Source organism: Rhipicephalus sanguineus, chromosome 2 (genome assembly GCF_013339695.2).
Source record: "Rhipicephalus sanguineus isolate Rsan-2018 chromosome 2, BIME_Rsan_1.4, whole genome shotgun sequence".
In the NCBI taxonomy this organism is placed as follows: domain Eukaryota; kingdom Metazoa; phylum Arthropoda; class Arachnida; order Ixodida; family Ixodidae; genus Rhipicephalus; species Rhipicephalus sanguineus.
In genome coordinates, this window is record NC_051177.1 from 19957561 (window position 1) to 19984403 (window position 26843).

The 26843-nt window shown below is 45.9% G+C and overlaps 1 protein-coding gene and 1 long non-coding RNA gene across 2 annotated transcripts in view; one reads left to right on the plus strand and one right to left on the minus strand.

The window, feature by feature from the left end:
- Window positions 1-4565, plus strand: part of LOC125757115 (uncharacterized) — a 28374-nt gene extending 23809 nt beyond the window's left edge. The window contains exons 2-3 of the long non-coding RNA XR_007415058.1: window positions 3074-3139; window positions 4031-4565. This is a non-coding gene — a long non-coding RNA (uncharacterized LOC125757115). The remainder of the gene's footprint in view (window positions 1-3073; window positions 3140-4030) is intronic.
- Window positions 1-26843, minus strand: part of LOC119382494 (putative oxidoreductase GLYR1 homolog) — a 154455-nt gene that overhangs the window by 117682 nt on the left and 9930 nt on the right. Inside the window, 1 exon segment of the mRNA XM_037650205.2 lies at window positions 3461-3559. Coding sequence (XP_037506133.1) covers window positions 3461-3559 — 99 coding nt within the window.

The window sequence follows — 26843 nt, forward strand, 5'->3', positions numbered from 1 at the left end:
TAATCTTTGCTGGTCCACTCATATACAGAAGGTAACAGCTAAAGCATCACGCATATTAGGTTATCTTAAACAGAATCTCCATGGAACTCCCGCAACTACACGTAAACTCGCATATCAAACATTCGTTCGCCCACAGTTAGAGTACGCATCACCCATTTGGTCACCCCGTCAGGCTTACTTAATTCCCTTGAAGTTATTCAAAATCGCACCGCACGTTTCATTTCCAGGAACTACAACCGTCACTCCAGAGTAACAAGCATTAAATCATCACTCTCTCTTGCTACCTTGCAATCACGCAGACTAATTGCATTGCTTTGCTTATATCATAAGATCGTCTATAGTGCCCATCAGTCATCACTGCCTCTCGTAAAACCTTTCCGCACCTCACGTCGTTTGCATAACTCATTAAGCTACCAACGCATTTAATTCGTCTGCCTTGCCACAAGCAATTATTCAGTGAATTAATCTTCCGGAGCACATCGTCAACATTCGAAATGCAACCAAATTTAGGGCCGAGGTAACGGCAATATTTTCTAATTGATGTGTTATGTACCAATTGTATAAGGACGTTTCTTGTTTCTTTTTTCCCTCTTTCGTTTTTTTTTTTTAGTGTTCTGTACTACGTCAATAAGCATTGTATAAAGTTGTTCACATGCTCCAGTTATTGTTACCCCTACTTAGGTAACCCCCCCTCACACAATACTCCGGTGTAGGAGCCTGTGAGGTGATTTGGATAAAATATAACAACACTATAAAAGCACAACAAGAAAGACCAAACAGGACCAGTGCTGCATGCGAGGGAACACCCAGAACGCTCTTTACATTAAAAAAGTAGATGCAGGAACTGCTTTCCCACAAAGGAACATTGCCGAGGGGGAGATACTCCATCGTGTGTCACCAGGGGCGTAGCCAAGGGGGGGGGGGTTCAAACCCCCCCCCCCGAAATTTTTCAGTTTTGCTTGCGTATATATAAACACACACATACAAACGCACGCACGAACATACATAATGTATGGTTGAACCCCCCCCGAAAAAAATTTCTGGCTACGCCCCTGTGTGTCACTGCACATGAATGCCTTTCCAGAAGATGACCCCCTACCTCAAGGGCTTCAATGTGCCCGTGTGTCAGGGGTAAAAGATAGCCAACAGTAGTGTGAGCAACGCAAGCATCCTTGATTCCATTTTCTATATGCGAATATCGTAGACAATGCTTCAGCATTAGAGTCCACAGATGTGTGTCGAAAACGAGAAGTGGTTTGAAAACTTGAAATTCCGAAGCTCAGTTTGAAAGAAAATCACATTTTAGTTGTCTGCATACCGTTAGCGCAATTCAAACCGCCCACCTCTAGAGGACTCCCCAAAACTGCCTTTAGCGGGCGCTATGGCAGCGAAGGGTGGCAGAAATGCGAGGTGTGCAAACCAGCTGCTCCGTTCACGATCCCGCTGCGGAGGCGCTATAGTCGAAGGCGCCGCCAGCTTGCTCTGTGGCAATGCCCTTGCATCAGTCATAGCTAGGTTTTTGCTGGTGAAAGAGATTTATCAACATGAACATCTAAACTAACTTTATTCAAGATGCAGCAATGCTGCCCACCTCACTTGTGCTTTAGAAGGTAGTATGATAATGATCTTGGTATATGCAGTTTTGGTTCTCTGTATCCACCATACGAAACAACTTTGAAGGAACTATAGAGCAAGGAAGAATCTTGTCAATCATCCCCCAACTCCCCCCTCATTCCTTATTTGCACATTTGATATATCCAGTATTGGTTATGAATAGGTATGTGTTCATTACATGGTGCCTTTACCGAGAAACATATCAGATTTACTTTGTGATGTTTATGTCCATTACATTGAGATTAGCTTGTACATCCTGCAAATTGATCATTTCTGGTGTTTTATGCACCACAAACACAATGATCATGAGTCATGCTGTAGTGGGGAACTCTGAACTGATTCTGACCACCAGGGGTTCTTTAACGTGTACTACCTGAATTTAAGTACATTGGTGCTCTTGCATTTTGCCTCCGTCAAAATGCAGCAGCCGTGACCACGAATTCATTCAGTACTGATGTGTTCACAGCGAATTATCAACCTACCTGAACCAAATTAAACATTTTTTTATTCTTTTTAACGAAGAAGCTTCTTTACTGACACAACCCTCCAATTTTTCAGCATGCAATTATATGACTGTCTGTAAGCTCATGCAAGAATATCTAAAGTAGAAGCGATGTATTTAAAGGTGTCTAAAATGGCACTGCTATGTTTTACACAGCCTTTAAACTGCACTTTACATCACCCTGCATACACTTTAATCTTTTGTTTGATCTTTTTTCACCTTCACTATAACCTAGCAAGTGAGGGTGACAAAAGCCAACAGCTTGCCAAGAAGTAGCACCTCCAATGCTTTTGCTTGATCAAGCTTTATGAAATGCAACGCACATGAAATCACAGGAGTGGCAAAAAGTGTGAAAAATGGGGGTGGGGGCATTATCTGCCAATCTGATAGGGAAACAAAGCAGGCACAGTAAGCATCAGGCAAATGAAATCTGACATGTGACCCATCTAAAGTTGCCCAAACTTAAAGGAGCCCTCTAACACGTTTACAATGAATCATGCATTGACTTCACTATTAGAGTTTATTGTCTCACCAACAGATTGTTGCAAACATTTTTCGAATCTGTCGAGCACCAGCGGAGTTACACAATGACAAAGGGGCAAGCAGCAATGACAGTGTGTGTTAATGACCCGGATAACTTTCTTTCCTTTTCTTTAAACACATCGGCTAACTTTCGCCATGATCACAAGCACGCTGGTGCAATTCTACAGTGTACAATTCTAGCGCTACAGAGCACAGCAAGCACATAGCGACCCCATGGGGTGGCTGCGGTAACTGTGCAACGCAGGAATCCACAAATCAGCCAATGGTCGTATCTGTGAGCTTTTGATGTTTTTGGATGAGTCAATGGCATAATTTGTCGAGACAGAGCGAGCGAATTCTAGCTGACTTTGAAACATAATTGCAAACTCCCTGCTGCATGGAGTGCAATAATATATTTGGCTCGCATGTTCACAGGAGCCTCGCCTACCAATCGGCAGCGTTCTCTGACCATGTTCGGAAGTGTTGCAGGGCCCCTATAAGGTAAGCATGTCACCATTGCAAAAACAAATAACTGCAGCGTTTAACTCTGGAGTTAAGAACTATCAGGCACTATTCTACAGTCTTTAAAACACACCACCCTGAAAAGTGTTACGCTGATTTACAGCTAGAATGATCTATATAACCTAGCAAGATGCCTTTTTTTTTCTTTGTGTACAATCTAGAAAAATCATGCCGGCTCAATCGATTACTCCCATCTCAAGATGCACTGACAAAGACAGTAGAAACACATGCAATTTTGAAATCCATCTCCACCCATACAAATCTCCAAACTTGTAAGTTAAGATTAGACCGGCGATTCACCTTGGTTGGTGTGTTCGTTATGGGGCTCACAGAACCATTAGGGAATATTGTGGAAATCTCCTCATCAATGCTGGGCAGATCAGAGCTTCTGACCGGTTGCTGCAACAGTGCAAAACAACACAACCAATGTAAGCCCCTTGATGGCAGCTTTTGCTAGAAAAAAGCTATAAGCTATCGTTATTATATGTTTTAATTACTTCAAGGACCCTAATCCATAACAACTGTTACAGAACAACTTACAAAATATTACAGCTACGAAAATTGTGCACACATAGTAGTCCTTCCCAAGAAGAATAAGAAGAAAAAAGAAAATGCAGTGTGCAGTGCTTGCATGCCCAATGTTAATGTGTTGGAGCTCTATCGATATCTTCTCTTAAGCAAACAGCTAGTTAGCATTAATACATCTGTAGTACAGGCTCATAATAATCGCAAGCCAAATAGATAAAACTTTTTTTGTCTCTCCAAAGCATTCAATCGCATCAAACATGAACATATAGCTAGTGCTTGAAGATGGTCCCATCATCAGGGTGTCTACCTATTTAATTTTTCCAAATTCCCTGACTTTTCCAGGCTTCCCATGACGATTCTGAGCACATTCCCTGACTGAGAAGCCTGCTTTGAACACCCCAAGATAACTTCCACAGCTCTACAATGACTGCTCGTACTGGAAAGACGTTTTTCACTCAAGGTGCCAGTTAGAGAACCAAGAGATTATACCTAAACCCAACTTATTCAAATTTCATTACTTTCTGGTCACAAGAAGATTCCAGCCTGACGTACCAGAGCAGCCACCTTTTCTGAGCACCTGGTTTCGATATCTCCACTGAAATTCGATCATGAATATCTCAAATTACGTTCTATCTTCTTGCTTTCTAAAATATGGGTGTGCTATAACATTGTGACCCCCTACAACTTTCCCATGTAACCAACTGCTTCGATGTTGATAGTTAAAATGTTAATTAACAAGGTCTTGTTAATTGGTCTCTTTAAGGTAGCTTTAGCAATGACAAGGTATTTCCGCTACAACGTAACGTTTGGGTGCAAAGACAACAGGTCCTTTACTGTAATAGCATTGTAATAAAAAATCAGTATCGGCTAAAAAATAAAGCAGCCTGTATGATCTTTTCTGATGTTCAGAGTATCTTTAAATACATAAGTACATAAACAGTACATCCTTGATTACTTTCATTCAGGCCAAGGTCACCCAGAGCTCAAGGTCTGTTCAAAAATAAAACTTTCAAGATACTACACTAATTATTATGTCTGGCTTTCTGCACGATTAATTCAGTGTCTGTTTCAAAGCAAATTTTCAGCACTTCATTACGGCTATTACTCATCGGTATACATAACAATAAAGCACCGCATTGACCAAATTTTTGGAAAAGCAGCGATGCAAGAGTTATGAATGATGCGCTTTAGTACAAACTTTAGAAATGCATAAAACATTTTTTTCACGTTCTCAAAATAAAAGCATTGTGTTGCCAAGCGTTGACAGCAAACATGTCATGAGGCTTGAAATACAAGCGTGTAACTTAAACAGGGACTTCGGAAGACAAGGACAGGCGCATAATGTCCTCCAAAGCCATTTTAACATGTCAAGAGGGCTTAGCTATCCTAGCAAAATTTAATCAATGTGGGAAAATGCATCGGACTTCCTGTTGGCATGGAGAAAGAAGTATTTGAGGAAGAGAATCTGCTAGGCTGCTGGAGTGCATGGGGGCGGTGTCATAGTGTGATGGAGGAAATGCAGTTTTTGCCACAGCAGGACAGATGACGCTTTCAGTGTGTTGCCATTGTTTAAATATTCTTCTATAGCAGGGGTCTCAAACATGCGGCCCGCACATGACTGTATTCATCCCACATTTCTTTTATTTTCTTAATAAGTATGTTTGTGAGCTACACAGGCATGACTGGTCTAAAGCATTGTTTTTGTGAGGCACCCCATGTGGTCACCATGTGTTGAAACATAGCCGTGAAATAAAAACTATATTTCAGAATCTGCGTCTCGATTTTAGTCGTTTAGGTGATCAGCATCGACATGTGGTTGGAATCCTGGCGCCAAATACCGTAAAAACCGGAATATAGGTCGACCCCCAAACTTTGAATATCCAATAAAGAAACTTCACAACCAGCCGCACTGTGGTGACACTTCTTTTTATTTGGACACTGATATGTAGTTAAACGCCAGAAGGCCACGAAGTGCTGTCACTCAGACTCATCCGAACTTGAGTCGGACGACGCCTGCTTGTCACTAGTAACGTCCCAGAGTGCATCGTCCTCCGTTCCATCCAATGCGTTGCTGATGCAGCATTTGCGAAAAGACTTGCGCACCATCTCTTCCGGGAGAGATTTCCATGCTGACGACACCCAGCCACAAACGGTCGTGAGGTGGACGTCATAGGCGGCCAGCGGGGGTCTTGGGATTGTCGCCCAGCATCCACTCATTGTAGAGCTCGCGCATGCGATCTTTAAAGGGTTTGTTGAGCACTACGTCCAGTGGCTGGAAGATTGATGCTAGTCCCCCAGGGATCACGACAAGATCCGTCTTGCCATCGGACAGGGCTCCCTTTACATCGGCCATGAGGTGGCCTCGAAATGAGTCGAGGACCAACATGCTCAGTTGCTGAAAAAGCGCACCGGGTCGCCGATTCCACACGAGCCGGATCCATTCGAGCATGAGGGACTTATTCATGAACCTTTTTTCGTTCGCTCTCACGATCACATCCCGAGGAAGGTCTTCTTTCAGTAGCTCTTTTCTCTTGAAAATGATATTGCCACGCCCACTTCTTGTCTTGTTTTGATGTATTTGGGTTTGACCGGCAGGGACGGTTATCAACGCTCGACGCTGTCCGCGAAGCAATGTTCGAGAAGCTTCACGATTGTAGTAGATCGTTTTGTTAAGATTGCGACCTGCACGCGAATGTTCCAGCTTTGTCTAGAGATAATGCCGCCACCAGCGATATTGCTGGAAAGTTCGATAGCGCCTGTATAAAAGCCGACGCGCTTGACCGCTTGTCAGTTGATCGACGGACGACGCCCTGTTCGCCGCTATCTTTGTACAGCGTGTATTGCTGTAGTACTAGTTCTCATTTTCCGGCCACAAGTTCGGCCAAATAAACAGTTTCATCTTGCAAACGCCGACTGCTGTCTTCGTCGACGTCACGACCACGTGACAATATATGGGGGCCGCTTCTTTCCATCGGCTGTGCACGTGAACGTCACTGTAAATCGCGAATGCTCATTGCCCGTTGTCAAGAGCTTCACTTGCTTTGATCCTTTAGCGGTCACAGTCGTGTTCGAGGGCATATCAAACCAGATCGGAGTTCCGTCAGCGTTGCCCATGTGTCCCATCATGTAGCAACGCTGTTGATGAAGCGCTGGTACTCGACCAGCTTGTGACCTAAATCTTCGGCCAGTTTTTGGCACACGGAAGCACGCCACTGCAGCGCAAAGCCCTTCCGCTTCATAAATCGGCGTAGCCACGATGGCGAGCCCTTGAATTGCGCCCTAGTGAGCCCAGAGTGGCGCACTATCTCGAGAGCTTTCACGCAGATGCACTCCACTGTCACGGGTAGCGACCTTGCACGCAGCTTTCGAACGAACTCGGCGAGTAGCATTTCCAGTTCGGGGTGCACTGCAGTCCGTCCACGAAACGAAGTTTTTCTTTGGTCGCTGTAGGATGTGATTCGCTGCTTTTGGCTCCTCCAGTATCGGACGCTTTTCTCTGATGCACCGAATTCCCGTTGTGCCGCCAGTTTGCCGTGCGCTTCGGCATACTCGACAACTCTTTTCTTAAAGCCTATCGTAAACTGCCGTCGGCTACCACTCATTTCTGAAGGAAATAGAAAAATAAAACAGCGGATAACCGAAGCAGACAACTTGACAGAAGAAAAAGCAAAATGGCGTTGCCCAACGGTGCCGCCAGCCCGCCGCTGCTGATGCTCACGATGGCAATGGAGGCATCTTACTTCAGCTGCCCATTGTTGCAAGACTTCCATTTTTTTCTGCCAATGACCGGTATATAAGACGAGGGTTGACTTTTCTTCGATCATTTCTCTTGCTTGGAATGTGCTGCCACGTTTCGGGAATACGTGGAATTTTTTTTAATGCACCGATGTGGCTCCTTCTTTCTTTTTTTTTTTTTGCTTTCCAAAGCGGCGCGGCGGCGTTCAGTTGCGCATCGGAACGCGCGCACGCGGTGCGGCTGGTTTTGATTTCATCCTTCGGGTGGTTTTCGCTTCTTGCGCCCGCAAAGCTGATGGCTGTTTGGTTTCTAATATCTCAAAGGGTGACCGCTTGTTACTCTCTCGTTTACTGCACCCCGGGGCGCGATTACATGTTTCCGTGCGGCGCTAAATTACACAAATGACACCGCCGTGATTGCGTTTCCCGTTTTGGGGTCTCGGAAAAACTAACTACGTCTTGTTGGCGATAAGGCGAAGGATTACTGTAGATTTTTCACTCGTTTTGCTTTCCTTATGGCTGCACAATCATAGAGTTTTCTTCCGTACGCTCACTGAAACAGTTCGCTTACGCTATGGAAGCGCGTGCCGGTTGCTCTGCTGCCGGTGAGTCGAGCAGCGATTCTTCCGATGCGGACTATTCCCCAAGTGCCGAATCAGATCTGATTAATTGGATTTCAGTTTGTCAGACGAGGATTTTTTGACGAGTTCAGACTCTGATGACGATCAAGGAGCGACATATGAAAAGCGTGCGTGGCGAGCCATGCTTCAAAAGACTATCACACGCTGAGTTTTTAGTGTTAGAGCAGGAACATTTTTAACTGGAAAAGTACTCTGGTGCGCTTATTTTTGTATGTCTGTGAGCTATGTTTAATACAATGCATAATTTTTATTTATAAAAAACTGTTAAGCTTTCTTTTTCAGGATTTTGCTTGATTTTACTGCGAATAAACCATGTGTATGTAACAACAAAAATGATTTTTTCGTCACTTTACGGTCACGAAAAAAAGTTTTAGACAATTGTTTTTCTTAAATAGAATCGTCTGAAGAATTTATTTCAGCAATAAAAAAATTACATTTTTGGACTGGATTTCGCGAAAAAATTCGACCCTCAAAGGGTTAATTACGAGCTGAGAAAAACAATAATTTGTAGAGGCACGAAACCATGATGCGAGGAGGCGAGTTTCAAACCCTTGCCACTCGCCCCGTGTAGCTTTAGCAAGCCAAATCCCTTCCCTGCCCTCTTCACTTCACACATACGCATGAACACGTCATGCGCATGCATGGTCACGTGCATATGACGTGCCCGAGCCAGCCCGAGCACGCAAGCGGCGTTGCACGGCCGCTACCTTTTTTTTATGTAGCAGCCGTGGGCGTTTTGTCGGCGTTTTCTGTGGTGTACTGCCTGTTTCTGCGGGACAGGCATGAAAGTTGACAGGGGCGTAGCCAAGGGGGGGGTTGGGGGGGTTCAAACCCCCCCCGAAATTTTTCAGTTTTGCTTGCGTATATATGCACGCGCACATACAAACGCACGCACGAACATACACAAAGTATGGTTGGACCCCCCCCGAAAAAAATTTCTGGCTACGCCCCTGAAAGTTGAGACATCTTTACGGGCACGAGAGTGGCGGTATCATGAACCAGTGTCACATTAACGTTTACTTGGACGCGGTAGAATAAAGGAGCATAACGAGTGCTTGAACGCGCCAGAACATTACTTTCGTTTCCAGGGCTGGCGTCTGCGTGACGCGCTAACCGCAGGGACACGAACGCATGGGAAAGGGAGGAACATTAGCCCGGCATCTCGCTGCAATTCACGAAAAAAAAAAAAAAAATGAAAAACACGCATACATTTTCTTTGTGTGTCTTATTATTTCTCTCAAGTTTTATTAATCTAGTCAAGCAACAAATTACACAAACCACACATGTCGTGTCAAATAATTATCGCAATGTCACGTGCTACTGTTGGCGACATCAAAGCACAGTCTACGTAGAGGAGCGACGTCACAGCGCTACCATCTACGTAGGGCCATTTTCTCATGTACGTCATCCCCTCATTCTCTAAAGAGCGCGCCTGCGAGAGGAAGGGCAAGCAGCGTTCACCTTGAAATTTGACCCATTTCCGCGGCACGTAGCGTTGCAAATTTTGGCAGACGTGACCGTGAACGCCCATTGCGCTCGTTAGCTCAAAATTGTCAAACCTGGTGAGGGGCCCTTTAAGAGACGTACCGTGTACCAAGGCCACTATGGACAATTAGTATATCTATACCCTCGTTCTCACCACTGTCTTGCCTCAACTCATGAGACACGCTGGCATCGCTGGCGATCGCAGCGCTCTCACGAGCGCACTCGATGGTTTGAGCTTTGCCCAGTGGCCTCCGAGATTATCTGTCGACAGGTTGCGCGCAATCTCGAAGGCCATGGCCCAGTGTGTCCGGCAGCACACTGCCTAGCAAAAAAGACAAAGCTCGCGAAGTGGTTGACAGCTGCTTTAACAGGTTCCACCACACTACCAGCCAATCTTATTTTATTCTCCTGCACGGTGACAACCTGCAAAGGCATGCAGACAAACAGAAGGAATTCGAGAACGATCACTGAGAAGTGCAAACCCGGGCAATGTGGTTGTGTCTTCAGGGGTGAAGTTACAGCCGCAGACACGTGGATCATGGCGTTTGCAGCGATGAGATGAAGCGATTCCACTCACCAGATGCCTCACAAACATTACATGATGTCGCAGCTTTACAAGACACCAAAGTGCTAGATATTCGGTATACAACACAGCTAGGGAAATTCACTGTGTCCAAGAAAAGAAACCTCGAGATAAACACTGTCGCTCAGCTCACGTCAACACGGAGCACGTTGTAACACAGGCAAAGCGATTCTCATGTTTAAAGTCCTGTACAGTCGAACCCGGATTTATCGAACTAGCTGAAAAACAGGATTTAGTTTGATTTATCTTATACTTCGATATAAAACTTTGAAAGAATTCACCGTATTTTCGGTGCGAATTTCGGCGTGCAAGTTGGCTTCACAGCACTGCTTCACGGTAATGCTAGGAGGACAGCTTACAGCAATACGCGGGGAAGATTTTTTTAAAAAATTTTTCCACGGTTTGTAGCTTGGGGCACGGGTTATATGCAAGCAGGGCTTAAAGTCAGGGGGGGGGGAGCCCGGCCCCCCCTCTGCAGTCCAACGGTTGCACTGCAGCACCCATTTGACAAGTGCTAGACTTGGATTTTTTCGCAGCAGTGCTTTGTGCGGGGTAATTATACTCTGCAATTTTCCGAATAATGATTTAATCGCGAATGTTTGGTTGATGGGGTGTCAGCAAAACAGAAAACGGGCATCGTCGTACTGCTGAATGCAATTCACTGAGACACTGAACACCACGGGCAACGCCTCCTGAAACCACGGGTCACCACCCCGTTCGACAGAGCGTCTTGGCACAGCATACTGTTTCACGAGGCACCCGAGTGTGAAGCTACATGCTCATGAATCAGTAATGGTCTGTTTAGTTTGCCGCTCAATTTTCATTATTTTATTTATGCATCACAAGTCTGCTGTAATTGCAAAGACGTATGTATTTTGCCTACTTTATTAGGCAAGTGGTAGAGAAAATAAAATACAGCATTGACGTGCCTGAGGTTCTGAATCCAGTGAGTCAATTTATGTTACTTACTTTGAGATCACATGTATTTAAGCCTTTACGTACAGAGTTATTTTTGGAAAATTTTTCCCAAAATAGTTTTAATTAATGCTTGATTGAATTGACACGTTGAATAAATGCCCGAAATACATTCGGAATAATATATGTATTTGTATAGCATTCATAAGCATTTGTTCAGTTTTAGAGACAGTTGGCTTCAACGTTTCATCTATAGTATGTGTGTGTGTGTGTGCGTATATATATATATATATATATATATATATATATATATATATATATATATATATACACACACACACACACACACACACACAGTGGAATCTCGTTGATACAATTCTGCATAATACGTTTTTCAGCCTACTACGATTTTGTTTTTATTCCCGGCCCACATCCCTTGGAAATAATGCATTTTCATGCTTTTAATACGATCAGATTTTTGCCCCAAATTAGGTAATACGACCGCGAAACTAAATCTTGATCGATATATCTAGAAATCGTGCGTTTATTCTTCGGTATGCTAGCTCGTACCGCGTTCCAACAACCCACGATCTGTGTTTGGCAGAGCCGCTGAGGCCACAGCAGCATCGGTTTTGCGGCGAAAAGACCGCCTAGCAGCGATCTTTTCTTCGAGATTACAGTCGAACTCGCCAAAAAACGTTTATTAGTTCGATATATGGCATAATTCGATATAGGCCCGCTATAGGATTTTGACACAAAGGCACATAACAGTAAGAAAAGTACTTTATTAATATGGTGGCTTACTTGCGTGCCCTACTTTGGGACAAAATAGTCCTGGATTTTCTTCTGTGTCAACGACTTTGCTGCCTGCGACAGCACGCACGCCTCCACGTTGTCCAACGAGTCGGAGCAGCTGAGGCCGCAACCTTCCACATTCACGCAATAGCGCCGGACCAACGCAAGTGCACTAATCACTTCGGAGGATGTAGGCAATGGGCCATCGTCAATTTCCTTATTGCTGTCGCTTTGGCTCGTGGTCGGCACGACGTCTGCAACGTAGTCCTCATCTTGTAGCTCACCCATGATGGCAACATCATCGTCCGCATTGACGAACTCGTCGAATGTCGATCCGTCGACAGCTCCCGGGAACTCTGCCAGCTCGCTCCAAACTTCGGCGGAAACACCTGCGGTGTCTTTTGTACGCGGCGGCGACGTCGGACTTCTTTTCACCGCGCTCGACCCGATTTACGATTTCGAGTTTCGCGGCGAACGGCAAATTCTGCCTCTTTGCACAAGCCATGACAGCGCGCCAATAAAGTTCACAGAGCACCAACAGGCAACACCACCAGCACGGACCACGCTGAACGAGTACTCGAGGAAAACAGGCAGCAGCAGGCACACAAGCATAAAGAAAGAAAAAATAGCGCTCACTTCTACCGCCTCCGCGCCTCGGAGAAAGCACGACGGCCTCTGATTGGCTGTAAGCGCTGCGAGCGGGCCAGGATCATTTCTTGCAGGGGGGTGTTCGCCCGTGCACAACCAGGTCTAAACCACTTTTTTTAGGGTGGCGCCGGCAGTTTTCCCCGCCACCGCGAGGGAAAGCCAACTTGCTGGGGCACTTTTGAGGCACATGGAGTTTGATATATCGGTTGTCGTTGCTATTTTCGTTCGATGTAACACTAACTTTTGCTATATATTCTCAATGTAAATTTACCGTGTTTAGAAATTGTTCGATATACGGGATAATTTGATATAAACGGGTTCGATATAGTCAGGCTCGAATGTATATATATACAGTAGAACCCCGCTGTTACGTTCCTCACTGCTGCGTTTTCCCGGCTGTTACGTCGTTTTCCGCCGGTCCCGGCATAGCTCCCATAGGATACAATGTATTGGGAACCCCGCTGTTACGTCATAACTGTCGGGCCGTTCCCGTATGATACGTCGCGAAGTGCGCCCGGAGCCGACCGAGTGACTACCAAAGAGAGCGGCCATGGTGCATTTTCACGCAGCTTGGCCTCGTTTGACCGTAATATTAGCCGCATGAGAGGCGCAAGCAACAGAATCTTTCAATTGATGCAAACAAAAGCATGGCCTTCGAGATTCAAATTGCAAACATGGCGTCTATGACGTAACTGCTCGCAAAAGCAAGGCCTTCGAGATTGGCATTTACTATTGACAAAAGCATAGCCTCTGAGATTTGCATTGCACAAACATGGCGTGTATGACGTAATTGCTTGCGAAAGCAAGGCCTTCGAGATTGGCATTTACTTCTGCCATTGCATTGGCGTAGACTCATCATCATCGTTATTTGTCGGAGAACGGGAGGAGTTCGAGCTGGTTGGAGCTCGCATGGTCGTGCGTGCGGTTCGCGGTCGGACTCGCCGCGCCGGTCATGATTGCGTGTGCTTAGTTCTTTCATGCCTACAGCTGTTGGTGTTAAAAAAAATCACCTACGTTGATTACATTTCTGTGGATGAGGCCGTCCTAAGCTCCGCGTTCCTATCCATCGACTAGATCGCGGCCGAGCGCGCCAATTTTTGTGCTGCTCGTAAGAATTGAAATAAAATTCTGTACCACTAAATATTTTGCCGTTTTTCCTGTTTTTCGGCTCTTACGTTTCCCGTCTCTTACGTTTATTTCCTACGGTCCGTTCAAAAACTTATCAGCGGGGTTCTACTGTATATATATAGCCGCTTTATAAGGCCCCCCCCTCCAATGAAGGGAGACTTCAAGCCCTGTATGCAAAGACGTGTTGTAGGCGAGAAAACACGGTGTCGATGTAAACAGACTGAACATCTTCAAACGCAGCTGTGCGTACTCGTCGGGCACCAGCAGCGCGGCTGCACTGGCCCTAATGTTGGCGTTGTTTTTCAATATCATACTCGCAGTGCTTCTTGGGATGCTGCACACAGTAGCGACATCAGACTTCTTTTCTGCACGTATGACTGTGGGGATTACCGCCAGTTTCGCGGAAAACATCCAGGTTCTTCGTTTTATGCTTTAACAAAGGCAGGGAGTTCAGAAGCGAATGGTGACCTCGCATGATGGCCACGACGATGAGGAATCATGGGGGAAAGCACGCGATGACAAGCGATGGTTTCTATTAGCTATGCACGGCGCCCTCCTAATCCATACCTGCCAAGTTTGGAGGAACGGAATCCAGGAGATCTACTCAACAGGGGGGGGGGGGGTACTGCAATAGCAATTATATGGACACTGTCAGCGGGATTTTGCGGTCACCGCTGATTTGTACAGAGTCCAAACCGATAACATCGCATACGCATCGTCTGTTTCACGTGCGAGTAAAAGTGTGCTAGCGCCAGGGACGAACGCGGTTGAAGCAGAGATGAAACGACCCGGCCGTCACCGTCGCGCGAAGGGCACATGCGATAACATCGCTCCGCGTGCGAGGCCTGTCGTCGCTTGCTTACCAGTTATTTCATCAGGCAAGGGACCATAAGGGGCGCTGTTGAGATGGGGACGGTCGCGAGCACTGGCGAACGCGCTATCTCGACAGACATCGGTAACGGCTACCCTTTTAAGTGTTGGGCTCTCCACTTAAGGGGAGACCCTGCTTCTGAAACATGTTTCTTGTTTTTGAGCGTATCATTATGAAACTTTCACAGCTTATGTGTTTTTATGTGCTGACTTCAAACATGCAATTATTGTTCTAATACAATATGTAGTTTTGAAACTATTAAATAGTTTTTGTATTGTTAGGAGCAAGCTTTATTTCTAAACTGTGAGAGTTATCAAGCAAATCAGCCTATCACAATAACGTGGAAACAATGCTGTATGCAATAAGACAAGAATGGATGTTCTAGGCCCATTTGAACAAAAGTTATGGTATGTTGAACATTCCCAGCTTGATCCCAGTTTGACCGAGCTCGAAATCGCTGACTTGCCGAGTGTTCAACGTACTATAACTTTTGTTCAATTGGGCCTAGAACATCCATTCTTGTTTTATTGCAAACAGTATTCATTCCAGCTTACTGTGATATGCTGATTTGCTTTATAGCTCTTACAATTTATAAATAAATCTTGCTCCCAACAATATACATGAAATATTTGATATTTTGAAAACAGCATAGTGTACTAGAAAAATAATTGCATACTTGAAATCAGGACATAAAAATACATAAGCTGCGTAAGTTTCATAAAAATGTACTCAAAAACAAAGAAATATGTCTCCGAAGCAGGGTCCCCCCTTAAAGCAGTAGTGACACAAAATTTTGAAGGCGAGATAACTTGTGAGATAGATTTGTGTGTACACAAACGCATCATCTACGAAATATTAACGGCTGATATAACGTATAACACTTTAGGATCAATTTTTAAATTGCGTGTAGCGCATCTGTACACAAAACGTCCCACCACGCGTCACCGTGACGCACGGGCGCGCAAAGCACTGGACGGGGGGGCAAAACTGGATTTCCGGGAGATTTTCTTATGACCCGTACAACCGGGAGAAACGTTCAAAATCCGGGAGTCTCCCGGGTAATCCGGGAGACTTGGCAGGTATGCTAATCACACCGTTCACTCTTCCAAATGTTTGCGGGAAAGTCCCCCTTCCGTGAGGAAAAGCCAACTTACAGTGAAACCTCGGTGATACGATCACAGCTCATACAAATTTCGGGGTGATACGAATTTTTCGTTGGTCCCGGCCAAGGGCCATTGGCCTGCAGTGTAATGGAGACGGTTGTTGCGAACCGATTTTCACCCAACGACGTTTGATACGAACGTACGCTACCGCCCAGGTACGAAGAGGTGCTGTCCGCGCTGTTGTGGAAGACGCGCGAAGCACGTGCGAGCGCAAGCGTGGGCATGCGTGCCGTACCTCCAAATCGTCAGAATCTAAGTGTAAGCAAAACACTTTCCTTACGGTCAGAATAAACCTTCAGAGACGTGTCACGGCCTCCGAGATTGTGTGCACAAATCTTTGAGGCTCTGACATGCCTCCGTGTGCCTTCACGTTTAGATCACAGATGACATTAGCGCCGCGCTTTTTTTTCTAAGGCGTTGACGCGGACTGCTGTCGTTGTACTGCGTTTACAATGCCTGCCTCTTGCATCAGACATCCTAAGAAAGGTGTACGAGGACCGAAAGAAGGCGAGGACGGTCTTGGCGAAGGAGTCAGGCCTCACAGCGTCAATATGCGCGACCGTTGAGGTCGCACTTGTGCGGGCACGGCCGTAAATCTCCCAAAAAACATCCCCAACACCTCCGCGATAACAAAATCATAACACAGGACCGTGGTTCTGTAATTTTGTGGCCTTGATCCATCGCGGTGAAAGCATTCTTTCGTTACTTCCGCTGCAGTACTCCGGTGTCAAGCAAAAAAGCATACTAAAATTTGGAAGGGGCTACTGCTGTTTCGGGTCACAACGCGCTTGGTTCATTAATACTCGCGTACGGGCTGTGCATTTACGAGTGCTGGTATGATTTCCGACATATAAAAACTTAACTGACAATCATTCAGGCTTCTTCCTGACGTTGCTGCGGCCCTGTAAAAAAATAAATGAAAATGTACGCCAGCTTTCTTTTGTCGCATGCTATTTTCCATGCCTTCTGGTGATACGAATTCCGGATGATACGAATATTTTTGGTGGTCCCGTGAGATTCGTATCACAGAGGTTTCACTGTATTGGGGCATATCGCACTACTCGATGTTTGATATATCAAGTGTTCCGGCTATTTTCGTTGGATATAGCCGTAACTTTTCCTATGCATAGACGTTAAAGCATTGTCGTGTTCTGAAATAGTTCGATATAAAGGATAATTCAATTTACCCGAGTTCGATATAGTCAGGTTTGACTGTAGTAATTTACACAGTTGACGCAGAGAGGTTAGATCGGTCTTGGAACTGATTCTTAGGACTTGCTTTAATGGCTCAATGCGTTTATACAAAATCGTCAAAACCGTTCAGGGTCCCTTTAAAGGGGCCCTGAAACACCTTTCTTAGTTATATTGGAATAGTCTCACTATTGACGTATGACTCTTCACGAGTCATATGCCGCAAAAAATTTTTCGAATCCGTCAAGTCTAAGTGGTGTTACCAAATTATAGAGATCACGTTCCGCAGCTTTCTCCCTCAACTCAACGCCGCGAGCGCACGGAAAGCTAGGCAGCGAGTCGAGGGAGGGAGCGCTGAGGAGCGAGGCTCCGCCCAAGAGCACCAGCGGAATTTTTTCTTCATTTTTTTTTCTCTCTGACGTCTGGGCGCAACCACGTGGTCTGTGCTGCCACTTCCGGTCGGCTTGCGCCGTTCTCGTCGAGCGGAGCCGATCGCACTGTGTATCGCGCGTGCTTGAAAACTGCGCGTCGGTTTGGTAATGTTGGGTGTGCACCTCGAACGCCGTAGTGTTTTCATCGCTCTGCCAACCATGGAAGCAAACCTGTGCGCTCGTTTGGAACGAATGACAGCTGAGATCGGTTTCGGCCCATACTCCGATACACTGCCTCGTAAGACGGCACTGGCAGACGACCCCGAAGCGCCGCCATTACCGGACGGCAGCATTGTTATCGGAGACATGCTGCGCCCCTGCCTCGGTCGGTTGTGAGAACGTGCCGACGATGCAGTTCCCAGCTGACGAGGCAACACTCGAACGGCTGCCACTCTCAACGGCAACCGGCGATGGTCAAAAGCACAGAAATATTCACGTTTTCGGCACTGCGCATGGCGAAGAGAAACGGAACCACGCAACTACGAGCAGACGAGCTGTCGGTGAGACCGGAAGTGCTAATATTAATGTTTGTTCGGTGTTTTTAACGCGATTAACAGAATATAAACCTACATATTATCGAATTATTGAACTCAAAATTAACAACGAAAGTAATAATGAGGGTGTTATCGTGATTATACATCAGCCAATGGTGGAACTGCCGACAATCGCGTCATATTTGCGGACTAATACATCATTTGTCGAGAGAAGAGGGAGTAATTTTCAGCCGACTTTGAGAATTTATTGTAAATTCCAGGCCGCGCGCATCGCTATAATATTTGGCTCGCGTGTTCTCGGGAGCCTCGACTACCGATCGGCAGCGCTTTTTGAGCATGCTCGAAAAGTGTTGCAGGGCCCCTTTAAGGCGCAGAAAACCACCATTTATTCCACTGGATCCGAAGAAACATCCTCAAGTAGCTGACAGCCAAGACCACAGCCGTTTCATTGTTATAACAAAATTCGATATATTTTTATGAATGCTCTCGCGCTCAGTTTCTCGTACTCACAAATTAAATATGTACATATAGGTCTCGCAGAATTGCATGACCTGTTGTGTAAAGACGCACAAGCAAAATATTGGAAAAAAGAGTGGTGTTATACACCGGAAAATACGGTATACAGGGTGACAGAAAAATACTGCAACACACTTTCAATCTTATTTCATTTGATAGTTGTTTGCAATTTCCGTCATCAATATCATTCAATTGCACTCGTTTTGTTTTATATAGAACTGTGTATTTTTCTTGTCTTGGTGCCATTTTTAGGAAAAATGGTCTCGGAACAATTACGCCACATAATCGTCGCACATCACAAGCAGGGAATGACGATTCGTAACATTGTGAAGATGCTGAAATTGCACAGTGTTCAAGTGCATCGCGTCCTCAAACGGTTTCAAGAGAAAGGGGCATCAAAGACTGGCAGTGAATGCCTTGAATGGAAACTCGTAAACACCTATTATAACGTTAACACTTCGAACTTTTTAACTCACTCATCAGGTTATGAAACAAGGCAAAGGCATAGTCTAACCACTGTTCGCTTGAACACAAGGCATAACTGTTTTAAATATTTTTTTTTCCTAGGACAATAACATACTGGAATAATCTTAATACCAAAATTGTTATCCAGAAGTCCTTAAGAATGTTTAAAAAATATCTGAAATTGTTCATGAATTTGTGTTTGTATATTTCCATGTGTTCACCAGCAGTGTTCATAGAATTCTTACAAATCTGAAGAATGCTTCTATGTGCTTTAATGCACGTACGTTTTCATGTATAACCACCCTGCCAAGATATGGTACCAAATCACAGTGCCTATAAACAAACAGACACAAACAAACAAACAAACAAACCAAGGAGCTGAAATTGGTTGTCACTAAGAAGATCAGGAGAAATCCACTGCAAAGCATGAGGAAACTCGCCAGAGAACACGGAGTTAGCAACCCGAGAATGCAGTTACTCATAAAAGAAGATCTGAAGCTCACGGTGCACAAACACGCAAAAGGCCAAATGCTTACAGAAAATATGAAGGCATCCAGGCTAGGAAAATGCCGCCGGATGAAGCAGCTGAGCCGCAGTGAAGCCCTCAACAGGATTCTCTTCACAGATGAGATTTTCACCGGTGAACGGGTTTGGAATTCGCAGAATAACGGAGAACTCTTGCCTAAGGGTTCTTCGCAAATTGTGAAGGTGGAGAAAACCAATTTCCTCTAAAGAATCATGGTCCAGGGCCAGAATTTCAGGACTTGGAAAAACGAAGCTTGTCTTTGTGCCGAAAAGGGCAAAACTCAATGCCAAGGTCTACCGCGAGCTGATTTCGTGGGCGCCGTCATTCTGTGGGCTAAAGGACATGCAAAAAACAATGACTGGTGGCTACAGCAGGACTGGGCCCGTGCCCATGGAGCGAAGACGACTCTTGAGTGGTGTCAGGCGAACGTTCCCGGCTTCTGGGGGAAGGATACTCGGCCGTCGAATTCGTCCGATCTCAACCCTATGAACTTTTCTGTTTGGGGGATACTGGAGCAAAAGGCATACTCTTTCAAGCACAAGTCAACCGAGTTACTTAACCATTTGAGACGCCACCTATGAAGAACTATCTGTAAATGCGTCAAATCGATACAATGTTATCTTAAGGCACTCGATATTACATTGCAACAAAAATAATGTTGTAATATGTTAATTTATGCGTGTTACAGTAATCAATTGTAATTACATTGTAATTAAATATCCACTTATTCTGAAGCCATTCATGCTCTGTTTTTGCATAAATAAAATGAAATCTCAGGCTAGAAATATAATGCAATTTCGTTTTCGGTTATGTCCATGCTGAGCAAAGAAAAATTCTACTTTTGACATGGGTCGTGGGAAGCGGCACGTCGCACGACCTGTCGATATGGTAGTGCCTTCAATTAATTAATATCTGGGGTTTAACGTCCCAAAATCAGGATATGATTACGAGAGACGCCATAGTAGAGGGCTCCGGGAATTTCGACCACCTGGGGTTCTTTAACGTGCACCTAAATCTAAGTACACGGGCCCTCAAACATTTTCGCCTCCATCGAAAATGCAGCCACCGCGGCCGGGATTCGATCCCGCGACCTTCGGGTCAGCAGTCAAGTGCCATAACCACTAGACCACCGTGGCGGGGCTGGTAGTGCCTTCAGCAATGTGATCATATGCAACAGTACGCTGCAAAATGAAGTCAAATGGAGACAAATTTATTATGCAGGAGGTTCAATTCATCCAAAGCTCAATGTATCTTGCTCTTTCTTAGCCCCTAGTCGATAGAAATAGCAAAAACAAGCAGTGTACACAATTGTGCACATAGCGCCTCGAAGGGTTAAGCGTGCTCTGGAAAAGGCATAAGCAGAATTGACTCCAGAAGACATGACGTCCATGTTGAGGAACTTCCAAAAGAGCGTTCAAGCCTGTATAAAAGCACAAGGTGGGTATTTCGAAACAGAATTTGAGTTCTTTAATAGAACTGACCGGCATTACGAATAAAACAAAGTGAGCCTTACTTCATTCATCCATTAAAGAGTTATAGTCGTTTATTTGCATTACAGTATTTTTCGGTCACCCTGTATATTATTGCAGAGGCTCTAACCGAACTTGGCGGGTATTTTCCCAGTTTATTTCGAATGCATCCATCTATAGACAGATGCTTTTATTTGTAGCACACCTGCCAACCTAGGGCGCGACTCACACGTGATCTTTTATCAAGAACTACCCGTGAAACAGTTTGCGGGGGAAATCATGCCCCCCCCCCCCCCGACGCATGAACACTCGTGCGTTAACATGTGTGAATAGACTTGAGTATAAAGGTACGCCAATATAAGACTGATAGTAATGCTCGAGATGAGTAGATAGGACAATAGGTCGGCAATATAAGGAGGAGCTCACTCAGACTTACTCAAGAAATATATTTTGTGCTTTGGTCTCACTCAGACTAAGACTCATGAATATATTCCTGAACCGGACTCACTCGGGCTCAGACTCACTAATACCTGTGACACACGGGCATGTTTGAAAGGCCATTGAGTCGATGGCCACCGAAACGCTACAACTCCATCAAACTCGATGGAGTTCTCACGTTGCCACACGATGCTTTTCAACGACCATTGAGTGATTCAGGTGTTTCTCGCAAAAATTTTGTGGCGCTGCTAATCTTATTTTCGTTTTCATGTCGTCGTAAGCGAACTAAAACAAATCCACTTAAAAGCACACATTTGTGCGTTGTTTTGTTCTAAAATATCAAGAAAATTGTTTATACATAATCATAAGTGCATTAGTAGTTATAAGCAGAGTTGGTTATAAGTTTGTTCAACAGCGAAACTGTGGCTACGTTACAACCGCTTTACCCGATACACAACTTGTGACAAAGTGATAACTCGAAAACTTCCAGCAAACTAAACACGACGAAATGAAATATAAAAAAAAGCAGAGCGCACGAACGCAGAGAGCAAACAACAAAAAAAAAATCCAGCGACCAATATGGCGGCGGGGACACAAATGTTGCTGGTAGGGGAGGAGGGTAGGGTGGACTTGCTGGCGATAACGAGCACGGCGAGTGTTATCGCGAGCATGCGCAATTCCTACATTCCAAATGACACACATACTTTAGTAATAAGTTATAACGCCCATGTACACTACCTTTAATGCATACTCGTTAAAATTTTCCTTTTCTAATCATGAGTACGAGCACACTGGAAACGAGAGGGCACGGTGACGCTGTTTCTGCTTCCGCCGCTCGATGGCCGTCGAAATTTCAATGGAGTTGTGAAGTGCTCCGTCGACTCGATGGGCCACTGACTCAATAGCCTTCGAAACTGCCCGTGTGGCAGCGCGTGCATCCCCGTTTGAGTCAATGGACCATCGGTTCAATGGCCTTCGAAATGCCTGTGTGACACGGGTATAAAACTTTCTTAAGCCGGACTCACTCGGACTCAACTCACCAAAATATTACTCACCTGAACTCACTCAGACACAGATTCGCGGTCCGGTCTGAGCGAGTTGACTCATGAGCGAGTTTGCCGACCTATGCATGCGCCCACTCAGTTCGGCCTTACAATGAAAGTTTGTGTAATTATAAGCTGCTGGTGAAGCAAGTCGATTTTGCAGCCCACAAACAGGGAGCAAAGCGTCGGGGTGTTGTCTTTGCTTAAGTTATTACCCGTCATTGTGAACACACACTGCGACTTTCCAAAAAGCACCGGCGTGTTTGGCTGGCGTGGATTAACAGAAATGACTTGAAGAACCTTGATAATATTCGGAGTCTCCAAACGTAACTACATTATGGATAAGTGCTATCCAAGCACTTACCTGTAAACAGAGACAGCTTACCGCGATTACCTACAAACTTCGCCACAACCACAGCATGCACAGACAGCGTGTAAAGGAGGCTGTTGAAATCCTGACAACAATTGTGGGGGTTTGGGGGTTGCATTGAAAACTGGGAAGTGGATGTTAAATTTCATTCACTGGCAGTTTGAAGTATAGCGCAACTAAGTCCCCTAGGTAACATTCCGATCAGTTCGAGTGGATTGGGGTCAGGTAAACTCTCCGTTCTTTTTAACCGCTGGTTAATTCCCTAAAACAGTCTCCATCATTTTCAGGGGCTCCACTGTACGTTAGCGTACAACAGCAGAAGTAAAATACTAGGTTGGCAAAAACATAAGAGACAGAAAAAGTGACAGGCATTACCGGTACATACCACGTGAAGTCTCTACCTCGCACTAGCACAATTTTTTTCCCCAGCTGTTTCCATGTATGCTGATCAAAGAGCCTTAGCATCATCACCGTTTAGAACACTTGGGAAGTCTCGATTTCGCGTTGCATGAACTACTTTGGTGGCCTGGGCTGCATCTCCTGCAAACTTGCCTAGCACTACACAACGACTCGTTTTCGATGGGAGTTGCTTCGCTTCACTCATCCACTCGTAAAATATTGTGGGTCTCGAGGGACTTTTGGCTTTCACTTGTTCTTGGGCCACGTAATTTGTAGTGAAAACAAAGGAATTGCCCCTGTAGGTCGTGGCGGGCGACAAGCCGGAGTCTGCGGTGGCATCTCTGCTGATGGAAATCTGGTACGGGATGACGTGTCACACATCTTGATACTATATAGTCTCATATCGAGCGAACAATTGAGGTCTGCCTGGTCCGATGAGCTCGTCGAAGTACAACAAAAAACCAAAGTGCTTGATTTTCAACATTGCGCACAGCAACAGCCAACAACCCCTCAACACCCCACGCTGAATCACGTGAACTGCGGATCGCGGTAGGTACCCAGGAATGGCGGGAGAGGGCGCCAGCGGCGGATGTGATGTCACATGAACACTATGTATACCTCCGATCCTGAGGGCAGTGTGGAACCATGTTAGGTGCAAAAAGCTTCGGAGAAGGGCGGGGGAGGATCAATACATGGACAAAGAATAAAAAGAAGACAATGGCTTTTGCCTTCGAGTCGTCTTAGGCAAATACATAAGGGAAATGTGGTTTCCAGGACTGTACCAATAACACAGACAGCTTGAATGATTTTGCTGTAATGTTGCTGCTGAATCAATAACATCGCACCACGCCTCGTATGACCACCTCAGAAAAAATGTTGGTCCCGGGTTCGATCCCCAGACCAGAACGAATTTTTCGGTACCTAAGCTTTCTTTCTGAGAAATCCGTCTGGATTTCTTTGTGGCTTCATACTACGAACAGGTGGTTGTCAATTTCCCTTTCTTAACCCCTCCGCCACTTTGTGGGATTCTGCAGTCCTATGTGCAAGTGAAAGTGCTTGAGCGCTGCCAACAACGCAGCTCATGCAGAGATGGAAAGAGTTGGCAGTCTCCATTGCACAAAAGGTGCATGGAGGGGTGCCGGAGGGTGCTGCACTGCTCCAGCAGGAAATGCAAACTTTGACCAGCTGGGTGTGGTCGCCTGCAGTCACGTGCGCTGTATTTTACGGGGAATCAGCCGACAGCCGATACCTTTTGTACACATTTTCATCGCAAAGTTTGCGTTGAAGCCAGACAGCACGAAGTTTGTTTCGCTCGCTGCAGCGGCTGTGTTTCCCAACTCCTGCATTTTGTTTGGATTACACCAGATCTCATGCTAATAGAGTAGAATTGCTAGCCTTCCTTCGTATAACCTTCCAAATTATTGTTATTGCATTCAGTGCTTCGCTCTTGCACCGAAACTAAGACTTGTTCTTTTAGACTTCATGGATTACACTGGTACTCGTAATTGCGCAATGCGTGCATGCATGTGTAATTAAAGGACAATGTGCTGTGTCCTGCGACGGCTGGTAGTGCTTTCCCAATCTTAGTATGCTTTACTGCATGATACAATTTTTTTTGACACCGAAACGTCCGTGTTTTCACCTTGACTTGGTCAGTGACAACATTTTCTTCCTCATGACACCAATGTACTGTGATGAAAGTGACTTTAGCATCCCTTATCATCATCAGCCTGTCTACGCCCACTCCAGGGCAAAGGCCTCTCCCATGTTTCGCCAATCAACCCGGTCCTGTGCTTTCTGCTGCCACGTTTATAGTCGAACCCGTTTATAACGAACTCGAAAGTGTTGCGAAAAGTGGTCGTTATATCAGTAGTTCGTTGTATATGGGACTCGCCCTCAAAAACGTGCGCTTAGCGGCCAAGCCGTTTTTTTTTCTTTGTGCACTTTTATTAATGTTCTAAAAACCCCTTCGGTGACAAGCTAAGCCTTTTACGTCGTGAAGCGACGCCCGCTGCGTGCTCACGAGTGAATTAACCGCCTTTGCAATGAGCTGACACCGTTTCACCGAAGCGCGGTACCGCGACGTGGAGTCGATCATCCCTGGCTAGTTGCGTGCAGCGCGTCGCCTACTCGGGTCGTGGAGTCACTGCCAGGCCGCTTGCTGTATGCCGTATGCGCGCGTTTGTACGTTCTTCGTGCTTGCTTCACTCCGGACCATGCACTGGTGCGGCGACTAGCCTCTTTGTTCAAACGCGGCGAAAACAGCATTTCCAAGCAACGTGCACTCTATGTGTCCGCGATGCTCTGTGCGGCCCTGCACGACGATGCGCGGCGCACTTGAGTTGTCATCTAGTCAAAACACGCAGTATACGCTCGCTGTCAGTGCATCAACGTTTCTCGGTGCCCGCGCCGCTCAACAACAGCGAGCTACTTTCGTTTCAACAACGCTATGCGCACTTTAAAGCGGTCTCGCACGACGCGGCGGCGGCGAACTTGCGAACGGCAGCATGACTAAGCATGGCACGCCCGTACTGCCGTCAATCCGCAGTGTACGGGCGTACACCACACGCGCAGCCGAGCAGCATATTTACAGATGACTGTGATAAGGTTGTCGGCTATGGCATAATGGCACGTTGATCGACGACCGCCACCTCCCCTTCGCTCTTTTCTGATGCTTATCCGCGAAGGCATCGCCGCAATCGCGCGGAAGTCGTAATCACCGATCGACCGGTCTCTGCCGTTACCGAAAAGATGGACGACTTTTTGCGGCACATTGTGGCGTCGACGAGTTTAGGGATGCAGTGAACCTTTTTGCGATGGAAAGTTATCGAGGTTATCACTTCTTGCATTTATGCCTTCTTGCGTTCCAAGGCATGGTTTGGTTCATCGTAGGCGGTCGTAGCTGCAGAGAACGGCGTCAGGAAAGGTTACCGGCGAAAGCTGACCACAAGGCTTCATGCTGCCTACTATTTTTTTTTTCCCTCACTGCCATTCTGCCACTGAGAAACGCCTGGAAAGTGAGCGACCTCGCTCACAGCGTCCGAAATCTGCGTGCGGTGCTCGTCGATCTGGGTATCTTAGTCGCGAGGTAAACTGGAGCGGGGCACGCGCCCCTGTCACGCTTTAGAAGGCATGTTTTAAGGGGGACGCGGCTTCGTATCGCGCAAAATGGCAAAAAAATCGATTTTGTTGAAAATCACATTTTCAGTTTCTGTAGCCCTTTTCTATCTGATTCCAAAATATCTTCACTGAAAACCACCTAGAAGTGCTTTAAAAAATTTGTTGCACGTGCTGAGTTGGCGAAAATTATTGTGGAGATCGCAAAAAAACGGTGGTTTTCAAAAAGTCTTGCTCCGCAACGGCACCAACCCCGGGCGCCGCCATTTTGAGCTCGCCGTTAAAGAGCATTTCTTCGTTTTCAAATTCCCCGCCTTAGCTGGCTCCTCCTTTGAAAACAAGCGCACAAAAAGCAAATCTCTGAAGGTCGTTTCGAGGCCTCCGATTGGCCGCGTCCGCCATGTTGCTCCAGCACGCCTCGTCATTGGTCCGATGCTCGCTCCGAGAGGACAGCCGTCTGCTGGCTTACGCAGTCGCGATGTTAACCTGATGTTACGACTGTCGAAAATCGCGCTACTTAGTGACGCGTTCACTCGTCCTGAGTGCACGGGTCGACGATAATTTAGAATATGATTACCCTGTAGTTTGACAGCCGCAAGCGGAAGCGCAGTCATCAGTGCACGATAGACGATAGCGTGCCGCGCTCGTCGCGAACATCGCAGATGCGCGTCTCGGGTAGAAGTTCAGCTTGTCAGCACTTCGTACTCAGAGACGAATAACTTCGCGCTACTA